A 16,109-nucleotide genomic window follows, 5' to 3' on the forward strand; every position below is an offset into this window, starting at 1 on the left:
AGAGAGAGAGTGAGAGAGAGACAGAGAGAGAGTGAGAGAGAGACAGAGAGAGAGTGAGAGAGAGACAGAGTGAGAGAGAGACTGGAAGGGAAAGAGACAGAGGTGGACAGAAACAGGGGGAGAGGTTTTGGGAGGTAATTCCAGAGTTTAGGTCCCCAGGCACCTGAAGGCCTGGCCGCCAATGGCGGAGCGATGGGAATCGGGGAACGCTCGAGAGGCCGGGATTGGAGGAACGCAGAGATTTCGGAGGGTGGTAGGAGGTTCCAGAGATAGGGAGGGTTCTGGGTCTGGTGGAGGTTACAGAGAAAGAGAGTATTGTAGGGACTGGATGAGGTTACAGAGATAGGGAGGGGTCTAGGGGCTGGAGGAAGTTACAGAGATAGAGAGCGTTGTAGGTGCTGGAGGAGGTTACAGAGATAGGGAGGGTTGTAGGGGCTGGAGGAGGTTACAAAGATAGGGCGGGGTCTAGGGGCTGGAGGAGGTTACAGAGATAGGGAGGGGTGTAGGGGCTGGAGGAGGTTACAGAGATAGGGCAGGGTCTAGGGGCTGGAGGAGGTTACAGAGATAGGGCGGGATCTAGGGGCTGGAGGAGGTTACAGTGATAGGGAGGGGTATAGGGGCTGGAGGAGGTTAGGGAGATAGGGAGGGTTGTCGGGGGCTGGAGGAGGTTACAGAGATAGGGAGGGCTGTAGGGACTGGCAGAGGTTACAGAGATTGTGAGTGTTGTAGAGTCTGGAGGAGGGTACAGGGATAGGGAGGGTTGGAGGGGGCTGGATGAGGGTACAGACATAGGGAGGGCCAGAGGAGCAGTAGGAGGTGGCAGAAAAAGGGATGGTAGTAGGGTCTGAAGGATTTTGCAGAGTTGGGAAGGGTTGTAGGGGCTGGAGGAGATTACAGTGATAGGGAGGGTTGTAGGGGCTGGAGGAGGTTACAGAGATAGGGAGGGGTGTAGGGGCTGGAGGAGGTGACAGAGATAGGGAGGGGTGTAGGGGCTGGAGGAGGTGACAGAGATAGGGAGGGTTGTAGGGGCTGGCGGAGGTTACAGAGATCAAGAGGGTTGTTGGGTCTGGAGGAGGTTTCAGGGATAGGGAGTGTTGTTGGGGCTTGAGGAGGTTTCAGGGATAGGGAGGGTTGTAGGGGCTGGAGGAGGTTCCTGAGATAGGGAGGGGTGTAGGGGCTGCAGGAGGTTACAGAGATAGGGAGGGGTGTAGGGGCTGGAGGAGGTTACAGAGATAGGGAGGGTTGTAGGGGCTGGAGGAGGTTACAGAGATAGGGAGGGTTGTAGGGGCTGGAGGAGGTTACAGAGATAGGGAGGGGTGTAGGGGCTGGAGGAGGGTACAGAGATAGGGAGGGTTGTAGGGGCTGGAGGAGGTTACAGAGATAGGGAGGGGTGTAGGGGCTGGAGGAGGTTACAGAGATAGGGAGGGGTGTAGGGGCTGGAGGAGGTTACAGAGATGGGGAGGGGTGTAGGGGCTGGAGGAGGTTACAGAGATAGGGAGGGTTGTAGGGGTTGCAGGAGGTTACAGAGATAGGGAGGGTTGTAGGGGCTGGAGGAGGTTACAGAGATAGGGAGGGTTGTAGGGGTTGCAGGAAGTTACAGAGATAGGGAGGGTTGTAGGGGCTGGAGGAGGTTACAGAGATAGGGAGGGTTGTAGGGGTTGCAGGAAGTTACAGAGATAGGGAGGTTTGTCGGGGCAGGAGGAGGTTCCTGAGATAGGGAGGTGAATCCTCTCGCACTTCACCACGTCCCTCCCCTCGACTGCCCTGAACCATTGTGACCTCTGACCCCACACTCCCAGGATGACTGACCTTTGCCCGGGGTCACCTCTGGGCCTTGGTTCTGCTGCGGACTCCGCGGAGTGAAGCTGACTTGGGCGTAACTTGGTTCCTGTTCACCTACGAGTGTCGGAGAGAGATGGAGAGAGGGAGTGAGAAGGGATGAAGAACGAGAGGATAGTTTGGTCAGTACGTGTGACGTAGGAGGGAAGCAGAGGACAACGACAGGGCAACAACACACACACTGACATGACACTCAGCTCTGGAGCACGCCAAGACGTAAACAGAACGTAGCCAGCATCTCAAATGCTTGACTAACAGGCACAGCACGGGGTTAGATACAGAGTAAAGCTCCCTCTACACCGTCCCCATCAAACACTCTCAGGACAGGTACAGCACGGGGTTAGATACAGAGTAAAGCTCCCTCTACACTGTCCCCATCAAACACTCCCAGGACAGGTACAGCATGGGGTTAGATACAGAGTAAAGCTCCCTCTACACCGTCCCCATCAAACACTCTCAGGACAGGTACAGCATGGGGTTAGATACAGAGTAAAGCTTCCCATGTACTATCTTTACCAAACACTCTATCTCACTTTCTGACTCTCTGTCTCTCTTATTCTCTCTTTCTGTTTTTCCCTCTCTCTCTCTATGCATCTGTGTCTCTCTCATTCTCTCTTTCAATCTCTCTCTCATTCTTGTTGACCTCTCTCTCATTCTTGCTCTTTTTCTCTTTCTGTTTCTCCATCTCCACCTCTCTCTGTCTCTCTCTATCTTGCTGTCCCTCTTTTTAATTCTCTCTCTCTCTCCATTGAACAGTTTAACCTACGTTCACTGGGCGCTGTCGTGTTGTTTTTGATGTGTCTTATGTTCATGTAGTCGGTGTCCTGCTCCATGGTTTGTGTCTGAGGGGGTCTCTCTCCTCCGTTCCTGTCCTGTCTGCTTCTCTCTCTCTCTCAGATTTATCTCAGTCTTTCCTCAGACTCGATGTCAGGGTGAAAACTTCCTCAAAACTGTTTCTGCCTCTTCGTTCCATTTCACAATGACACTTCCCCTGAGATCAGAATGAGAGGCTGGTTGTACTGACTCCAGGGGCAGCAGTCCCTCTCTCTCAATCTCTCTCACCATCTCTCTCTCTGTCTCCCTCTCTCTCAATCTCTCTCACCCTCTCTCTGTCTCCCTCTCTCTCAATCTCTCTCTCCATCTCTCTCTCTGTCTCCCTCCCTCAATCTCTCTCACCATCTCTCTTCCTGTCTCGCTCTCTCTCAATCTCTCTCACCATCGCTCTCTCTGTCTCCCTCTCTCTCAATCTCTCTCACCATCTCTCTCTCTGTCTCCCTCTCTCAATCTCTCTCACCATCTCTCTCTCTGTCTCCCTCTCTCTCAATCTCTCTCACCATCTCTCTCTCTGTCTCCCTCTCTCTCAATCTCTCTCACCATCTCTCTCTCTGTCTCCCTCTCTCTCTCAACCTTTCTCACCACTTCTCAACCTCCCTTTCTTTCCCTTCCTTTCTCTCTGACTCTGTCTCTTTCACTCTCACTCTGCCTCTCTCTCTCTCTCTGTCGCTCGATCTCTTTCTCTCCTGTTCTCTGAAGCACTCTCACTATTTGCCACTCTCTCTCTCTCTCTCTCCCCCATTCTCTGTCTGTCTCTTTCCCTTTTTCCCTGTCTGACTCGCTCTCTTTGTCTCGCTCTCTCTCTCCGACAGGCATGCGATTAGCTGCCACATCAAAGGTGACTCCGGAAGATAAGAGCACATGGTATAGGGGGTAACATATTAGCATGGATAGAGGATTGGTCAGCTAACAGGGAGCAGCGAGTAGGGGTAAATGGGTTTTTTCGGGTTGGCAAGATGTGACGAGCGGAGAGCCTCAGGGGTCAGTGCTGGGACCTCAACGATTCACCATTTATATGAGTGACTGGGATGAGGGCAGCGAATGTGTGGACGCTAAATCTGCCGATGACACCAGGATAGGTGGGAAAGTCAGTCGTCAACAGGAGGTAGAGGGTCTGCAAAGGGATATGGACAGGTCAAGCGGGTGGGCAAAAATTTGGCAGATGGAGTGTAACGTGGGAAAAGGTGAACCTGCCCAGGAGGCAGGAGGAACAGAAACGCAGTATTCTATTTAAACGGAGAGAGATTTCAGAACTCTGCGGTACGGAGGGATCTGGGTGTCCTGGTGCATGGATCACAAGAAGTTAGTCCGCAGATGCAGCAAGTGATTAGGGAGGCAAATGGAGCGTTGGTGTTTATTGTGAGGGGGATGGAATGTAAAAGTAGGGAAGTTTCACTGCTGCTGTACAGGGCCACACAGAGCGGGCAAGGGGCTCTGTATCACCCCGCCCCCTGCCCAATCTGTGTAACCCCGCCCCCTGCCCAATCTGTGTAACCCCGCCCCCTGCCCAATCTGTGTGACCCCGCCCCCTGCCCAATCTGTGTGACCCCGCCCCCTGCCCAATCTGTGTAACCCCGCCCCCTGCCCAATCTGTGTAACCCCGCCCCCTGCCCAATCTGTGTGACCCCGCCCCCTGCCCAATCTGTGTGACCCCGCCCCCTGCGCGCTCTGTTTAACCCCGCCCCCTGTCTAATCTGTGTAACCCCGCCCCCTGCCCAATCTGTGTAACCCCGCCCCCTGCCCAATCTGTGTGACCCCGCCCCCTGCCCAATCTGTGTGACCCCGCCCCCTGCGCGCTCTGTTTAACCCCGCCCCCTGTCTAATCTGTGTAACCCCGCCCCCTGCCCAATCTGTGTAACCCCGCCCCCTGCCCAATCTGTGTAACCCCGCCCCCTGCCCAATCTGTGTGACCCCGCCCCCTGCCCAATCTGTGTGACCCCGCCCCCTGCCCAATCTGTGTGACCCCGCCCCCTGCCCAATCTGTGTGACCCCGCCCCCTGCCTAATCTGTGTAACCCCGCCCCCTGCCCAATCTGTGTAACCCCGCCCCCTGCCAAATCTGTGTGACCCCGCCCCCTGCCCAATCTGTATCACCCCGCCCCCTGCCCAATCTGTATCACCCAGCCCCCTGCCCAATCTGTGTGACCCCGCCCCCTGCCCAATCTGTGTGACCCCGCCCCCTGCCCACTCTGTGTGACCCCGCCCCCTGCCCACTCTGTGACCCCGCCCCCTGCCCACTCTGTGTAACCCCGCCCCCTGCACACTCTGTGTCACTCCGCCCCCTTCCCTCTCCGTGTAACCCCGCCCCCTGCCCACTCTGTGTCACTCTGCCCCCTTCCCTCTCCGTGTAAACCCGCCCCCTGCCCGCTCTGTGTCACCCCGCCCCCTGCCCGCCCTGTAAAACCCCGCGCCCTGCCAGCTCTGTGTAACCCCGCCCCCTGCGCGCTCTAACTCACCCCGCCCCCTGCGCGCTCTGCGTCACCCCGCCCCCTGCGCGCTCAGTGTCACCCCGCCCCCTGCGCGCACAGTGTCACCCCGCCCCCTGTCGGCTATGTGTCACCCTGCCTTCTACGAGCTCGGAGTGACTCCGCCCCCTGCCCGCTCTGTGTGACCCCGCCCCCTGCGCGCTCTGCGTAACCACGCCCTCTGCCGGCTCTATGTCACCCCGCCCCCTGCCCGCTCTGTGTCACCCCGCCCTCTGTCGGCTCTATGTCACCCCGCCCCCTGCCCGCTCTGTGGGACCCCGCCCCCTCTGTGTGTCCCCGCCCCCTCCCCGCTCTGTATCACCCCGCCCTGTATCACCCCGCCCCCTGCGCGTTCAGTGTGACCCCGCCCCCTGTATCACCAGGGATTGGGATTGTGTACAGTGGGAGTGAACGGGAATGGGATTGGGATTGGGATTGTGTACAGTGGGAGTGAACGGGAAGGGGTTTGGGATTGGGATTGTGTACAGTGGGAGTGAACGGGAAGGGGTTTGGGATTGGGATTGTGTACAGTGGGAGTGAACGGGAAGGGGATTGGGATTGTGTACAGTGGGAGTGAACGGGAAGGGGTTTGGGATTGGGATTGTGCACAGTGGGAGTGAACGGGAAGGGGTTTGGGATTGTGTACAGTGGGAGTGAACAGGAAGGGGTTTGGGATTGGGATTGTGTACAGTGGGAGTGAACGGGAAGGGGATTGGGATTGTGTACAGTGGGAGTGAACAGGAAGGGGATTGGGATTGGGATTGTGTACAGTGGGAGTGAACGGGAAGGGGTTTGGGATTGGGATTGTGTACAGTGGGAGTGAACGGGAAGGGGATTGGGATTGGGATTGTGTACAGTGGGAGTGAACGGGAAGGGGTTTGGGTCCATTGGGATTGTGTACAGTGGGAGTGAACGGGAAGGGGTTTGGGATTGGGATTGTGTACAGTGGGAGTGAACGGGAAGGGGTTTGGGATTGGGATTGTGTACAGTGGGAGTGAACGGGAAGGGGTTTGGGATTGGGATTGTGTACAGTGGGAGTGAACGGGAAGGGGATTGGGATTGGGATTGTGTACAGTGGGAGTGAACGGGAAGGGGTTTGGGTTTGGGATTGTGTACAGTGGGTGTGAATGGGAAGGGGTTTGGGTCCATTGGGATTGTGTACAGTGGGAGTGAACGGGAAGGGGTTTGGGATTGGGATTGTGTACAGTGGGAGTGAACGGGAAGGGGTTTGGGATTGGGATTGTGTACAGTGGGAGTGAACGGGAAGGGGTTTGGGATTGGGATTGTGTACAGCGGGAGTGAACGGGAAGGGGATTGGGATTGGGATTGTGTACAGTGGAAGTGAACGGGAAGGGGTTTGGGATTGGGATTGTGTACAGTGGGAGTGAACGGGAAGGGGTTTGGGATTGGGATTGTGTACAGTGGGAGTGAACGGGAAGGGGTTTGGGTTTGGGATTGTGTACAGTGGGAGTGAACGGGAAGGGGTTTGGGTCCATTGGGATTGTGTACAGTGGGAGTGAACGGGAAGGGGTTTGGGATTGGGATTGTGTACAGCGGGAGTGAACGGGAAGGGGATTGGGATTGGGATTGTGTACAGTGGGAGTGAACGGGAAGCGGTTTGGGATTGGGATTGTGTACAGTGGGAGTGAACGGGAAGGGGTTTGGGATTGAGATTGTGTACAGTGGGAGTGAACGGGAAGGGGTTTGGGATTGGGATTGTGTACAGTGGGAGTGAACGGGAAGGGGATTGGGATTGGGATTGTGTACAGTGGGAGTGAACGGGAAGCGGTTTGGGATTGGGATTGTGTACAGTGGGAGTGAACGGGAAGGGGTTTGGGATTGAGATTGTGTACAGTGGGAGTGAACGGGAAGGGGATTGGGATTGGGATTGTGTACAGTGGGAGTGAACGGAAAAGGATTGGGATTGGGATTGTGTACAGTGGGAGTGAACGGGAAGGGGATTGGGATTGGGATTGTGTACAGTGGGATTGAACGGAAAAGGATTGGGATTGGGATTGTGTACAGTGGGAGTGAACGGGAAGGGGTTTGGGATTGGGATTGTGTACAGCGGGAGTGAACGGGAAGGGGTTTGGGATTGGGATTGTGTACAGCGGCAGTGAACGGGAAGGGGTTTGGGATTGGGATTGTGTACAGTGGGAGTGAACGGGAAGGGGTTTGGGATTGGGATTGTGTACAGTGGGAGTGAACGGAAAGGGATTGGGATTGGGATTGTGTACAGTGGGAGTGAACGGGAAGGGGATTGGGATTGGGATTGTGTACAGTGGGAGTGAACGGGACGGGGTTTGGGTCCATTGGGATTGTGTACAGTGGGAGTGAACGGGAAGGGGATTGGGATTGGGATTGTGTACAGTGGGAGTGAACGGGAAGGGGTTTGGGTCCATTGGGATTGTGTACAGTGGGAGTGAACGGGAAGGGGTTTGGGTCCATTGGGATTGTGTACAGTGGGAGTGAACGGGAAGGGGTTTGGGTCCATTGGGATTGTGTACAGTGGGAGTGAACGGGAATCGGTTTCGGCCAATTGGGATTGTGTACAGTGGGAGTGAACGGGAAGGGGATTGGGATTGTGTACAGTGGGAGTGAACGGGAAGGGGTTTCGGTCCATTGGGATTGTGTACAGTGGGAGTGAACGGGAAGGGGTTTGGGTCCATTGGGATTGTGTACAGTGGGAGTGAACGGGAAGGGGTTTGGGTCCATTGGGATTGTGTACAGTGGGAGTGAACGGGAAGGGGTTTGGGTCCATTGGGATTGTGTACAGTGGGAGTGAACGGGAAGGGGTTTGGGATTGGGATTGTGTGCAGTGGGAGTGAACGGGAAGGGGATTGGGATTGGGATTGTGTACAGTGGGAGTGAACGGGAAGGGGTTTGGGATTGGGATTGTGTACAGTGGGATTGAACGGGAAGGGGTTTGGGATTGGGATTGTGTACAGTGGGAGTGAACGGGAAGGGGTTTGGGATTGAGATTGTGTACAGTGGGAGTGAACGGGAAGGGGATTGGGATTGGGATTGTGTAAAGTGGGAGTGAACGGGAAGGGGTTTGGGATTGGGATTGTGTACAGTGGGAGTGAACGGGAAGGGGTTTGGGATTGGGATTGTGTACAGTGGGAGTGAACGGGAAGGGGTTTGGGATTGGGATTGTGTACAGTGGGAGTGAACGGGAAGGGGTTTGGGATTGGGATTGTTTACAGGGAGTGAACGGGAAGGGGTTTGGGTCCATTGGGATTGTGTACAGTGGGAGTGAACGGGAAGGGGTTTGGGATTGGGATTGTGTACAGTGGGAGTGAACGGGAAGGGGTTTGGGATTGGGAATGTGTACAGTGGGAGTGAACAGGAAGGGGTTTGGGAGTGAATAGGAAGGGGTTTGGGATTGGGATTGTGTACAGTGGGAGTGAACGGGAAATGGTTTGGGATTGGGATTGTGTACAGTGGGAGTGAACGGGAAGGGGTTTGGGTCCATTGGGATTGTGTACAGTGGGAGTGAACGGGAAGGGGTTTGGGTCCATTGGGATTGTGTACAGTGGGAGTGAACGGGAAGGGGTTTGGGTCCATTGGGATTGTGTACAGTGGGAGTGAACGGGAAGGGGTTTGGGATTGGGATTGTGTACAGTGGGAGTGAACGGGAAGGGGTTTGGGTCCATTGGGATTGTGTACAGTGGGAGTGAACGGGAAGGGGTTTGGGATTGGGATTGTGTACAGTGGGAGTGAACGGGAAGGGGTTTGGGATTGGGATTGTGTACAGTGGGAGTGAACGGGAAGGGGTTTGGGATTGGGATTGTGTACAGTGGGAGTGAACGGGAAGGGGTTTGGGATTGGGATTGTGTACAGTGGGAGTGAACGGGAAGGGGTTTGGGTCCATTGGGATTGTGTACAGGGAGTGAACGGGAAGGTGTTTGGGTCCATTGGGATTGTGTACAGTGGGAGTGAAGGGGAAGGGGTTTGGGATTGGGATTGTGTACAGCGGGAGTGAACGGGAAGGGGTTTGGGATTGGGATTGTGTACAGTGGGAGTGAACGGGACAGGGTTTGGGATTGGGAATGTGTACAGTGGGAGTGAACAGGAAGGGGTTTGGGATTGGGATTGTGTACAGTGGGAGTGAACGGGAAAGGGTTTGGGATTGGGATTGTGTACAGTGGGAGTGAACGGGAAGGGGTTTGGGTCCATTGGGATTGTGTACAGTGGGAGTGAACGGGAAGGGGTTTGTGTCCATTGGGTTTGTGTACAGTGGGAGTGAACGGGAAGGGGTTTGGGTCCATTGGGATTGTGTACAGTGGGAGTGAACGGGAAGGGGTTTGGGATTGGGATTGTGTACAGTGGGAGTGAACGGGAAGGGGTTTGGGATTGGGATTGTGTACAGTGGGAGTGAACGGGAAGGGGATTGGGTCCATTGGGATTGTGTACAGTGGGTGTGAACGGGAAGGGGTTTGGGACTGGGATTGTGTACAGTGGGAGTGAACGGGAAGGGGTTTGGGTCCATTGGGATTGTGTACAGTGGGAGTGAACGGAAAGGGGTTTGGGATTGGGATTGTGTACAGTGGGAGTGAACGGGAAAGGGGTTGGGATTGGGATTGTGTACAGTGGGAGTGAACGGGATGGGGTTTGGGATTGGGATTGTGTACAGTGGGAGTGAACGGGAAGGGGTTTGGGATTGGGATTGTGTTCAGTGGGAGTGAACGGGAAGGGGTTTGGGTCCATTGGGATTGTGTACAGTGGGAGTGAACGGGAAAGGGTTTGGGATTGGGATTGTGTACAGTGGGAGTGAACGGGAAGGTGATTGGGATTGTGTACAGTGGGAGTGAACGGGAAGGGGTTTGGGATTGGGATTGTGTACAGTGGGAGTGAACGGGAAAGGGTTTGGGATTGGGATTGTGTACAGTGGGAGTGAACGGGAAAGGGTTTGGGATTGGGATTGTGTACAGTGGGAGTGAACGGGAAAGGGTTTGGGATTGGGATTGTGTACAGTGGGAGTGAACGGGAAGGGGTTTGGGTCCATTGGGATTGTGTCCAGTGGGAGTGAACGGGAAAGGGTTTGGGATTGGGATTGTGTACAGTGGGAGTGAACGGGAAGGGGATTGGGATTGTGTACAGTGGGAGTGAACGGGAAGGGGTTTGGGTCCATTGGGATTGTGTACAGTGGGAGTGAACGGGAAGGGGTTTGGGATTGGGATTGTGTACAGTGGGAGTGAACGGGAAGGGGTTTGGGATTGGGATTGTGTACAGTGGGAGTGAACGAGAAGGGATTTGGGTCCATTGGGATTGTGTACAGTGGGAGTGGACGGGAAGAGGTTTGGGATTGGGATTGTGTACAGTGGGAGTGAACGGGAAGGGGATTGGGATTGTGTACAGTGTGAGTGAACGGGAAGAGGATTGGGATTGGGATTGTGTACAGTGGGAGTGAACGGGAAGGGGTTTGGGATTGGGATTGTGTATAGTGGGAGTGAGGGTGAAGGGGTTTTGGTCCATTGGGATTGTGTACAGTGGGAGTGAACGGGAAGGGGTTTGGGATTGTGTACAGTGGGAGTGAACGGGAAGGGGTTTGGGATTACCTGGATTGACCTGCTGTCCCATCGCTCTGCAGTGGAATTCGTCCTGTACACACACATAGCGAATCTCCACACCACTTCTGGGAAGGAACCTTCTCCTGGACTGCGGTTTCCTGGGAGCAGATCCCGACTCCGTTTCTCTGGAATGGCGTGTCCAGCACAAAGGGGCCGGCCGGATCATCTACAGCCTACCGGGGGGCCATGGGGATCCAGAGAGGGAGGGAGCTTCCATACAACACGAGGGAGTCTACAGCGAGGGCAACGTCTCTCTCCACCTCCTGGATTTCATGGTAAAGGATGAGGGCACCTACATCTGTATCGTCAATGGGAACAGGAGTCACGCACAACAGGCCATCGTCGTGGAGGTCATGGGTAAATCAGTGTACAGATATCTCCCTGAGAGAGAGGACTGAGAGACACCAGTCAGTGTACAGATAGCTCCCTGAGAGAGAGAGGGACTGAGAGACACCAGTCAGTGTACAGATACCTCCCTGAGAGAGAGAGGGGACTGAGACACACCAGTCAGTGTACAGATATCTCGTTGAGAGAGAGGGGACTGAGAGACACCAGTCAGTGAACAGGTATCTCCCTGAAAGAGAGGGTCTGAGAGACACCAGTCAGTGTACAGATATCTCCCTGAGAGGGAGGGGACTGAGAGACACCAGTGTACAGATATCTCCCTGAGAGAGAGAGACTGAGTGACACCAGTAAGTTTACAGATATATCCCTGAGCGAGAGGGAACTGAGAGACACCAGTCAGTGTACGGATATCTCCCTGAGAGAGAGGGTCTGAGAGACACCAGTCAGTGTACAGATATCTCCCTGAGAGAGAGGGACTTAGAGACACCAGTCAGTGTACAGATATCTCCCTGAGAGAGTGAGGACTGAGAGACACCAGTCAGTGTACAGATATCTCCGATAGAGAGAGAGGGTCAGGGACACCAGTCAGTATACAGATAGCTCCCTGAGAGAGAGAGGGGACTCAGAGACATGAGCCAGTGTACAGATATCTCCCTGAGAGAGAGGGGACTGAATGAGAGAGAGAGGGGACTGAGAGTGAGAGTGGGGACAGAGAGAGAGAGGGGACTGAGAGAGAGTGAGAGAGGACTGAGAGAGAGAGAGAGAGGGGTTTGCGAGGGAGGGGACGGAGAGAGAGAGGGGACTGAGAGAGAGAGAGGGGACTGAGAGAGAGAGAGATGGGACTGAGAGAGAGAGAGAGGGGACTGAGAGAGAGAGAGGGGACTGAGAGCGAGAGAGGGGACTGAGAGAGAGAGAGAGAGGGGAATGAGAGAGAGAGAGAGAGGGGACTGAGAGAGAGGGGTCTGAGAGAGAGAGAGGGGACTGAGAGAGAGAGAGAGAGGGGACAGAGAGAGAGAGGGGACTGAGAGAGAGAGAGAGAGGGGACTGAGAGAGAGAGAGAGAGGGGACTGAGAGAGAGAGAGAGAGGGGACTGAGAGAGAGAGAGAGAGGGGACTGAGAGAGAGAGAGAGTGGGGACTGAGAGAGAGAGAGAGAGGGGACTGAGAGAGAGAGAGAGAGGGGACTGAGAGAGAGAGAGAGGGGACTGAGAGACACCAGTCAGTGTACAGATATCTCCCTGAGAGAGAGGGGACTGAGAGACACCAGTCAGTGTACAGATATCTCCCTGAGAGAGAGGGACTTAGAGACACCAGTCAGTGTACAGATATCTCCGATAGAGAGAGAGCGTCAGGGACACCAGTCAGTTTACAGATATCTCCCTGAGAGAGAGAGGGGACTCAGAGACATGAGCCAGTGTACAGATATCTCCCTGAGAGAGAGGGGACTGAATGAGAGAGAGGGGACTGAGAGTGATAGTGGGGACAGAGAGAGAGAGGGGACTGAGAGAGAGTGAGAGGGGACGGAGAGAGAGAGAGAGGGGTTTGCGAGGGAGGGGACTGAGAGAGAGAGAGAGGGGACTGAGAGAGTGAGAGGCGACTGAGAGAGAGAGAGAGAGGGATTTGCGAGGGAGGGGACTGAGAGAGAGAGAGGGGACTGAAAGAGAGAGAGGGACTGAGAGAGAGAGAATGGACTGAGAGAGAGAGAGAGGGGTTTGCGAGGGAGGGGACTGAGAGAGAGAGAGAGGGGACTGAGAGAGAGAGAGAGGGGACAGAGCCAGAGAGAGGGGACTGAGAGAGAGTGAGAGGGGACGGAGAGAGAGAGAGAGGGGTTTGCGACGGAGGGGACAGAGAGAGAGAGAGAGGGGACTGAGAGAGTGAGAGGCGACTGAGAGAGAGAGTGGGGTTTGCGAGGGAGGGGACTGAGAGAGAGAGAGAGGGGACTGAAAGAGAGAGAGGGACTGAGAGAGAGAGAATGGACTGAGAGAGAGAGAGAGGGTTTGCGAGGGAGGGGACTGAGAGAGAGAGAGAGGGGACTGAGAGAGAGAGAGAGAGGGGACAGAGACAGAGAGAGGGGACTGAGAGAGAGAGAGAGGGGACAGAGAGAGAGAGAGAGGGGACAGAGAGAGAGAGAGAGAGGGGACTGAGAGATAGAGAGAGAGAGGGGACTGAGAGATAGAGAGAGAGAGGGGACTGAGAGAGAGAGAGAGGCGACTGAGAGAGAGAAAGAGAGGGGACTGAGAGAGAGAGAGAGAGGGGACTGAGAGAGAGAGAGGGGACTGAGAGAGAGAGAGAGAGGACTGAGAGAGAGAGGGGACTGAGAGAGAGAGAGGGGACTGAGAGAGAGAGAGAGAGGGGACTGAGAGAGAGAGAGAGGGGACTGAGAGAGAGAGAGGGGACTGAGAGAGAGAGAGAGAGGGGACTGAGAGAGAGAGAGAGAGAGAGGGGACTGAGAGAGAGAGAGAAAGGGGACAGAGAGAGAGAGAGGGGAATGAGAGAGAGAGAGAGAGGGGAATGAGAGAGAGAGAGAGAGGGGACTGAGAGAGAGAGAGAGAGGGGACTGAGAGAGAGAGAGGAGACTGAGAGAGAGGGGACTGAGAGAGAGGGGACTGAGAGAGAGAGAGAGGGGACTGAGAGAGAGAGAGAGAGGGGACTGAGAGAGAGAGAGAGAGAGGGGACTGAGAGAGAGAGGGGACTGAGAGAGAGAGAGAGAGAGGGGACTGAGAGAGAGAGAGAGAGAGGGGACTGAGAGAGAGAGAGAGAGAGGGGACTGAGAGAGAGAGAGAGAGGGGACTGAGAGAGAGAGAGAGAGGGGACTGAGAGAGAGAGAGAGAGAGGGGACTGAGAGAGAGAGAGAGAGGGGCTGAGGGACACCAGTCAGTATACAGATATCTCCCTTAGAGAGAGAGGGACAGAGAGACACCAGTCAGTGTACAGATATCTCCCTGAGAGAGAGGGGATTGAGAGACACCAGTCAGTGTACAGATATCTCCCTGAGAGAGAGGGGACTGAGAGACACCAGTCAGTGTACAGATATCTCCCTGAGAGGGAGAGGGGACTGAGAGACAACAGTCAGTGTACAGATCTCCCTGAGAGAGAGGGGACTGAGAGACACCAGTCAGTGTACAGATATCTCCCTGAGAGAGAGAGGGGACTGAGAGACACCAGTCAGTGTACAGATAGCTCCCTGAGAGAGAGGGGACTGAGAGACACCAGTCAGTGTACAGATATGTCCCTGAGAGAGAGAGGGGACTGAGAGACACCAGTCTGTGTACAGATATCTCCCTGAGAGAGAGAGGGGACTGAGAGACACGAGTCAGTATAAAGATCACTCCCTGAGAGAGAGAGGGGACTGAGACACATAACTCAGTGTACAGATACCTCCCTGAGAGAGAGAGGGGACTGAGAGACACCAGTCAGTGTACAGATATCTCACTGAGAGAGAGAGGGATTGAGAGTCACCAGTCAGTGTACTGAACTCTGCCTGAGAGAGAGGTGACTGAGAGACACCAGTCAGTGTAAAGATAGCTCCCTGAGAGAGAGGAGACTGAGAGACACCAGTCAGTGTACAGATATCTCCCTGAGAGAGAGAGGGACTGAGAGACACCAGTCAGTGTACAGATAACTCCCTGAGAGAGAGAGGGGACTGAGAGACAACAGTCAGTCTACAGATATCTCCCTGAGAGAGAGGGGACTGAGAGAGAGAGAGAGAGGGGACTGAGAGAGAGAGAGAGAGGGGACTGAGAGAGAGAGAGAGAGAGGGGACTGAGAGAGAGAGAGAGAGAGGGGCTGAGGGACACCAGTCAGTATACAGATATCTCCCTTAGAGAGAGAGGGACAGAGAGACACCAGTCAGTGTACAGATATCTCCCTGAGAGAGAGGGGATTGAGAGACACCAGTCAGTGTACAGATATCTCCCTGAGAGAGAGGGGACTGAGAGACACCAGTCAGTGTACAGATATCTCCCTGAGAGGGAGAGGGGACTGAGAGACAACAGTCAGTGTACAGATAGCTCCCTGAGAGAGAGGGGACTGAGAGACACCAGTCAGTGTACAGATATCTCCCTGAGAGAGAGAGGGGACTGAGAGACACCAGTCAGTGTACAGATAGCTCCCTGAGAGAGAGGGGACTGAGAGACACCAGTCAGTGTACAGATATGTCCCTGAGAGAGAGAGGGGACTGAGAGACACCAGTCTGTGTACAGATATCTCCCTGAGAGAGAGAGGGGACTGAGAGACACGAGTCAGTATAAAGATCACTCCCTGAGAGAGAGAGGGGACTGAGACACATAACTCAGTGTACAGATACCTCCCTGAGAGAGAGAGGGGACTGAGAGACACCAGTCAGTGTACAGATATCTCACTGAGAGAGAGAGGGATTGAGAGTCACCAGTCAGTGTACTGAACTCTGCCTGAGAGAGAGGTGACTGAGAGACACCAGTCAGTGTAAAGATAGCTCCCTGAGAGAGAGGAGACTGAGAGACACCAGTCAGTGTACAGATATCTCCCTGAGAGAGAGAGGGACTGAGAGACACCAGTCAGTGTACAGATAACTCCCTGAGAGAGAGAGGGGACTGAGAGACAACAGTCAGTCTACAGATATCTCCCTGAGAGAGAGGGGACTGAGAGACACCAGTCAGTGTACAGATATCTCCCTGAGAGAGTGGGGATTCAGAGACACCAGTCAGTGTAAAGATATCTCCCTGAGAGAGAGAGAGACTGAGCGACACCAGTCAGTGCACAGATATCTCCCTAAGAGAGAGGGACAGAGAGTCACCAGTGTACTGAACTCTCCCTCAGAGAGGTGACTGAGAGACACCAGTCAGTGTACAGATATCTCCCAGAGAGAGAGAGCGACTTAGAGACACCAGTCAGTGCACAGATATCTCCGATAGAGAGAGAGGGTCAGAGACACCAGTTAGTTTACAGATATCTCCCTGAGAGAGAGAGGGGACTCAGAAACATGAGCCAGTGTACAGATATCTCCCTGAGAGAGAGGAGACTGAATGAGAGAGACAGGGGACTGAGAGTGAGAGTGGGGACAGAGAGAGAGAGGGGA

The 16,109-nt window shown here is 54.6% G+C and overlaps 1 protein-coding gene across 1 annotated transcript in view; it reads right to left on the reverse strand.

Annotated features, from left to right (window-relative positions):
- LOC144675780 (uncharacterized) overlaps positions 1 to 2,719 on the reverse strand; it is a 38,917-nt gene extending 36,198 nt beyond the window's left edge. The window contains exon 1 of the mRNA XM_078536373.1: positions 2,606 to 2,719. Coding sequence (XP_078392499.1) covers positions 2,606 to 2,672 — 67 coding nt within the window. The 5' untranslated portion in view covers positions 2,673 to 2,719. The remainder of the gene's footprint in view (positions 1 to 2,605) is intronic.
- Positions 2,720 to 16,109: the final 13,390 nt, after the last annotated feature.

Source organism: Cetorhinus maximus, unplaced genomic scaffold (assembly GCF_964194155.1).
Source record: "Cetorhinus maximus unplaced genomic scaffold, sCetMax3.hap1.1 HAP1_SCAFFOLD_1152, whole genome shotgun sequence".
NCBI classification, from domain to species: Eukaryota; Metazoa; Chordata; class Chondrichthyes; order Lamniformes; family Cetorhinidae; genus Cetorhinus; species Cetorhinus maximus.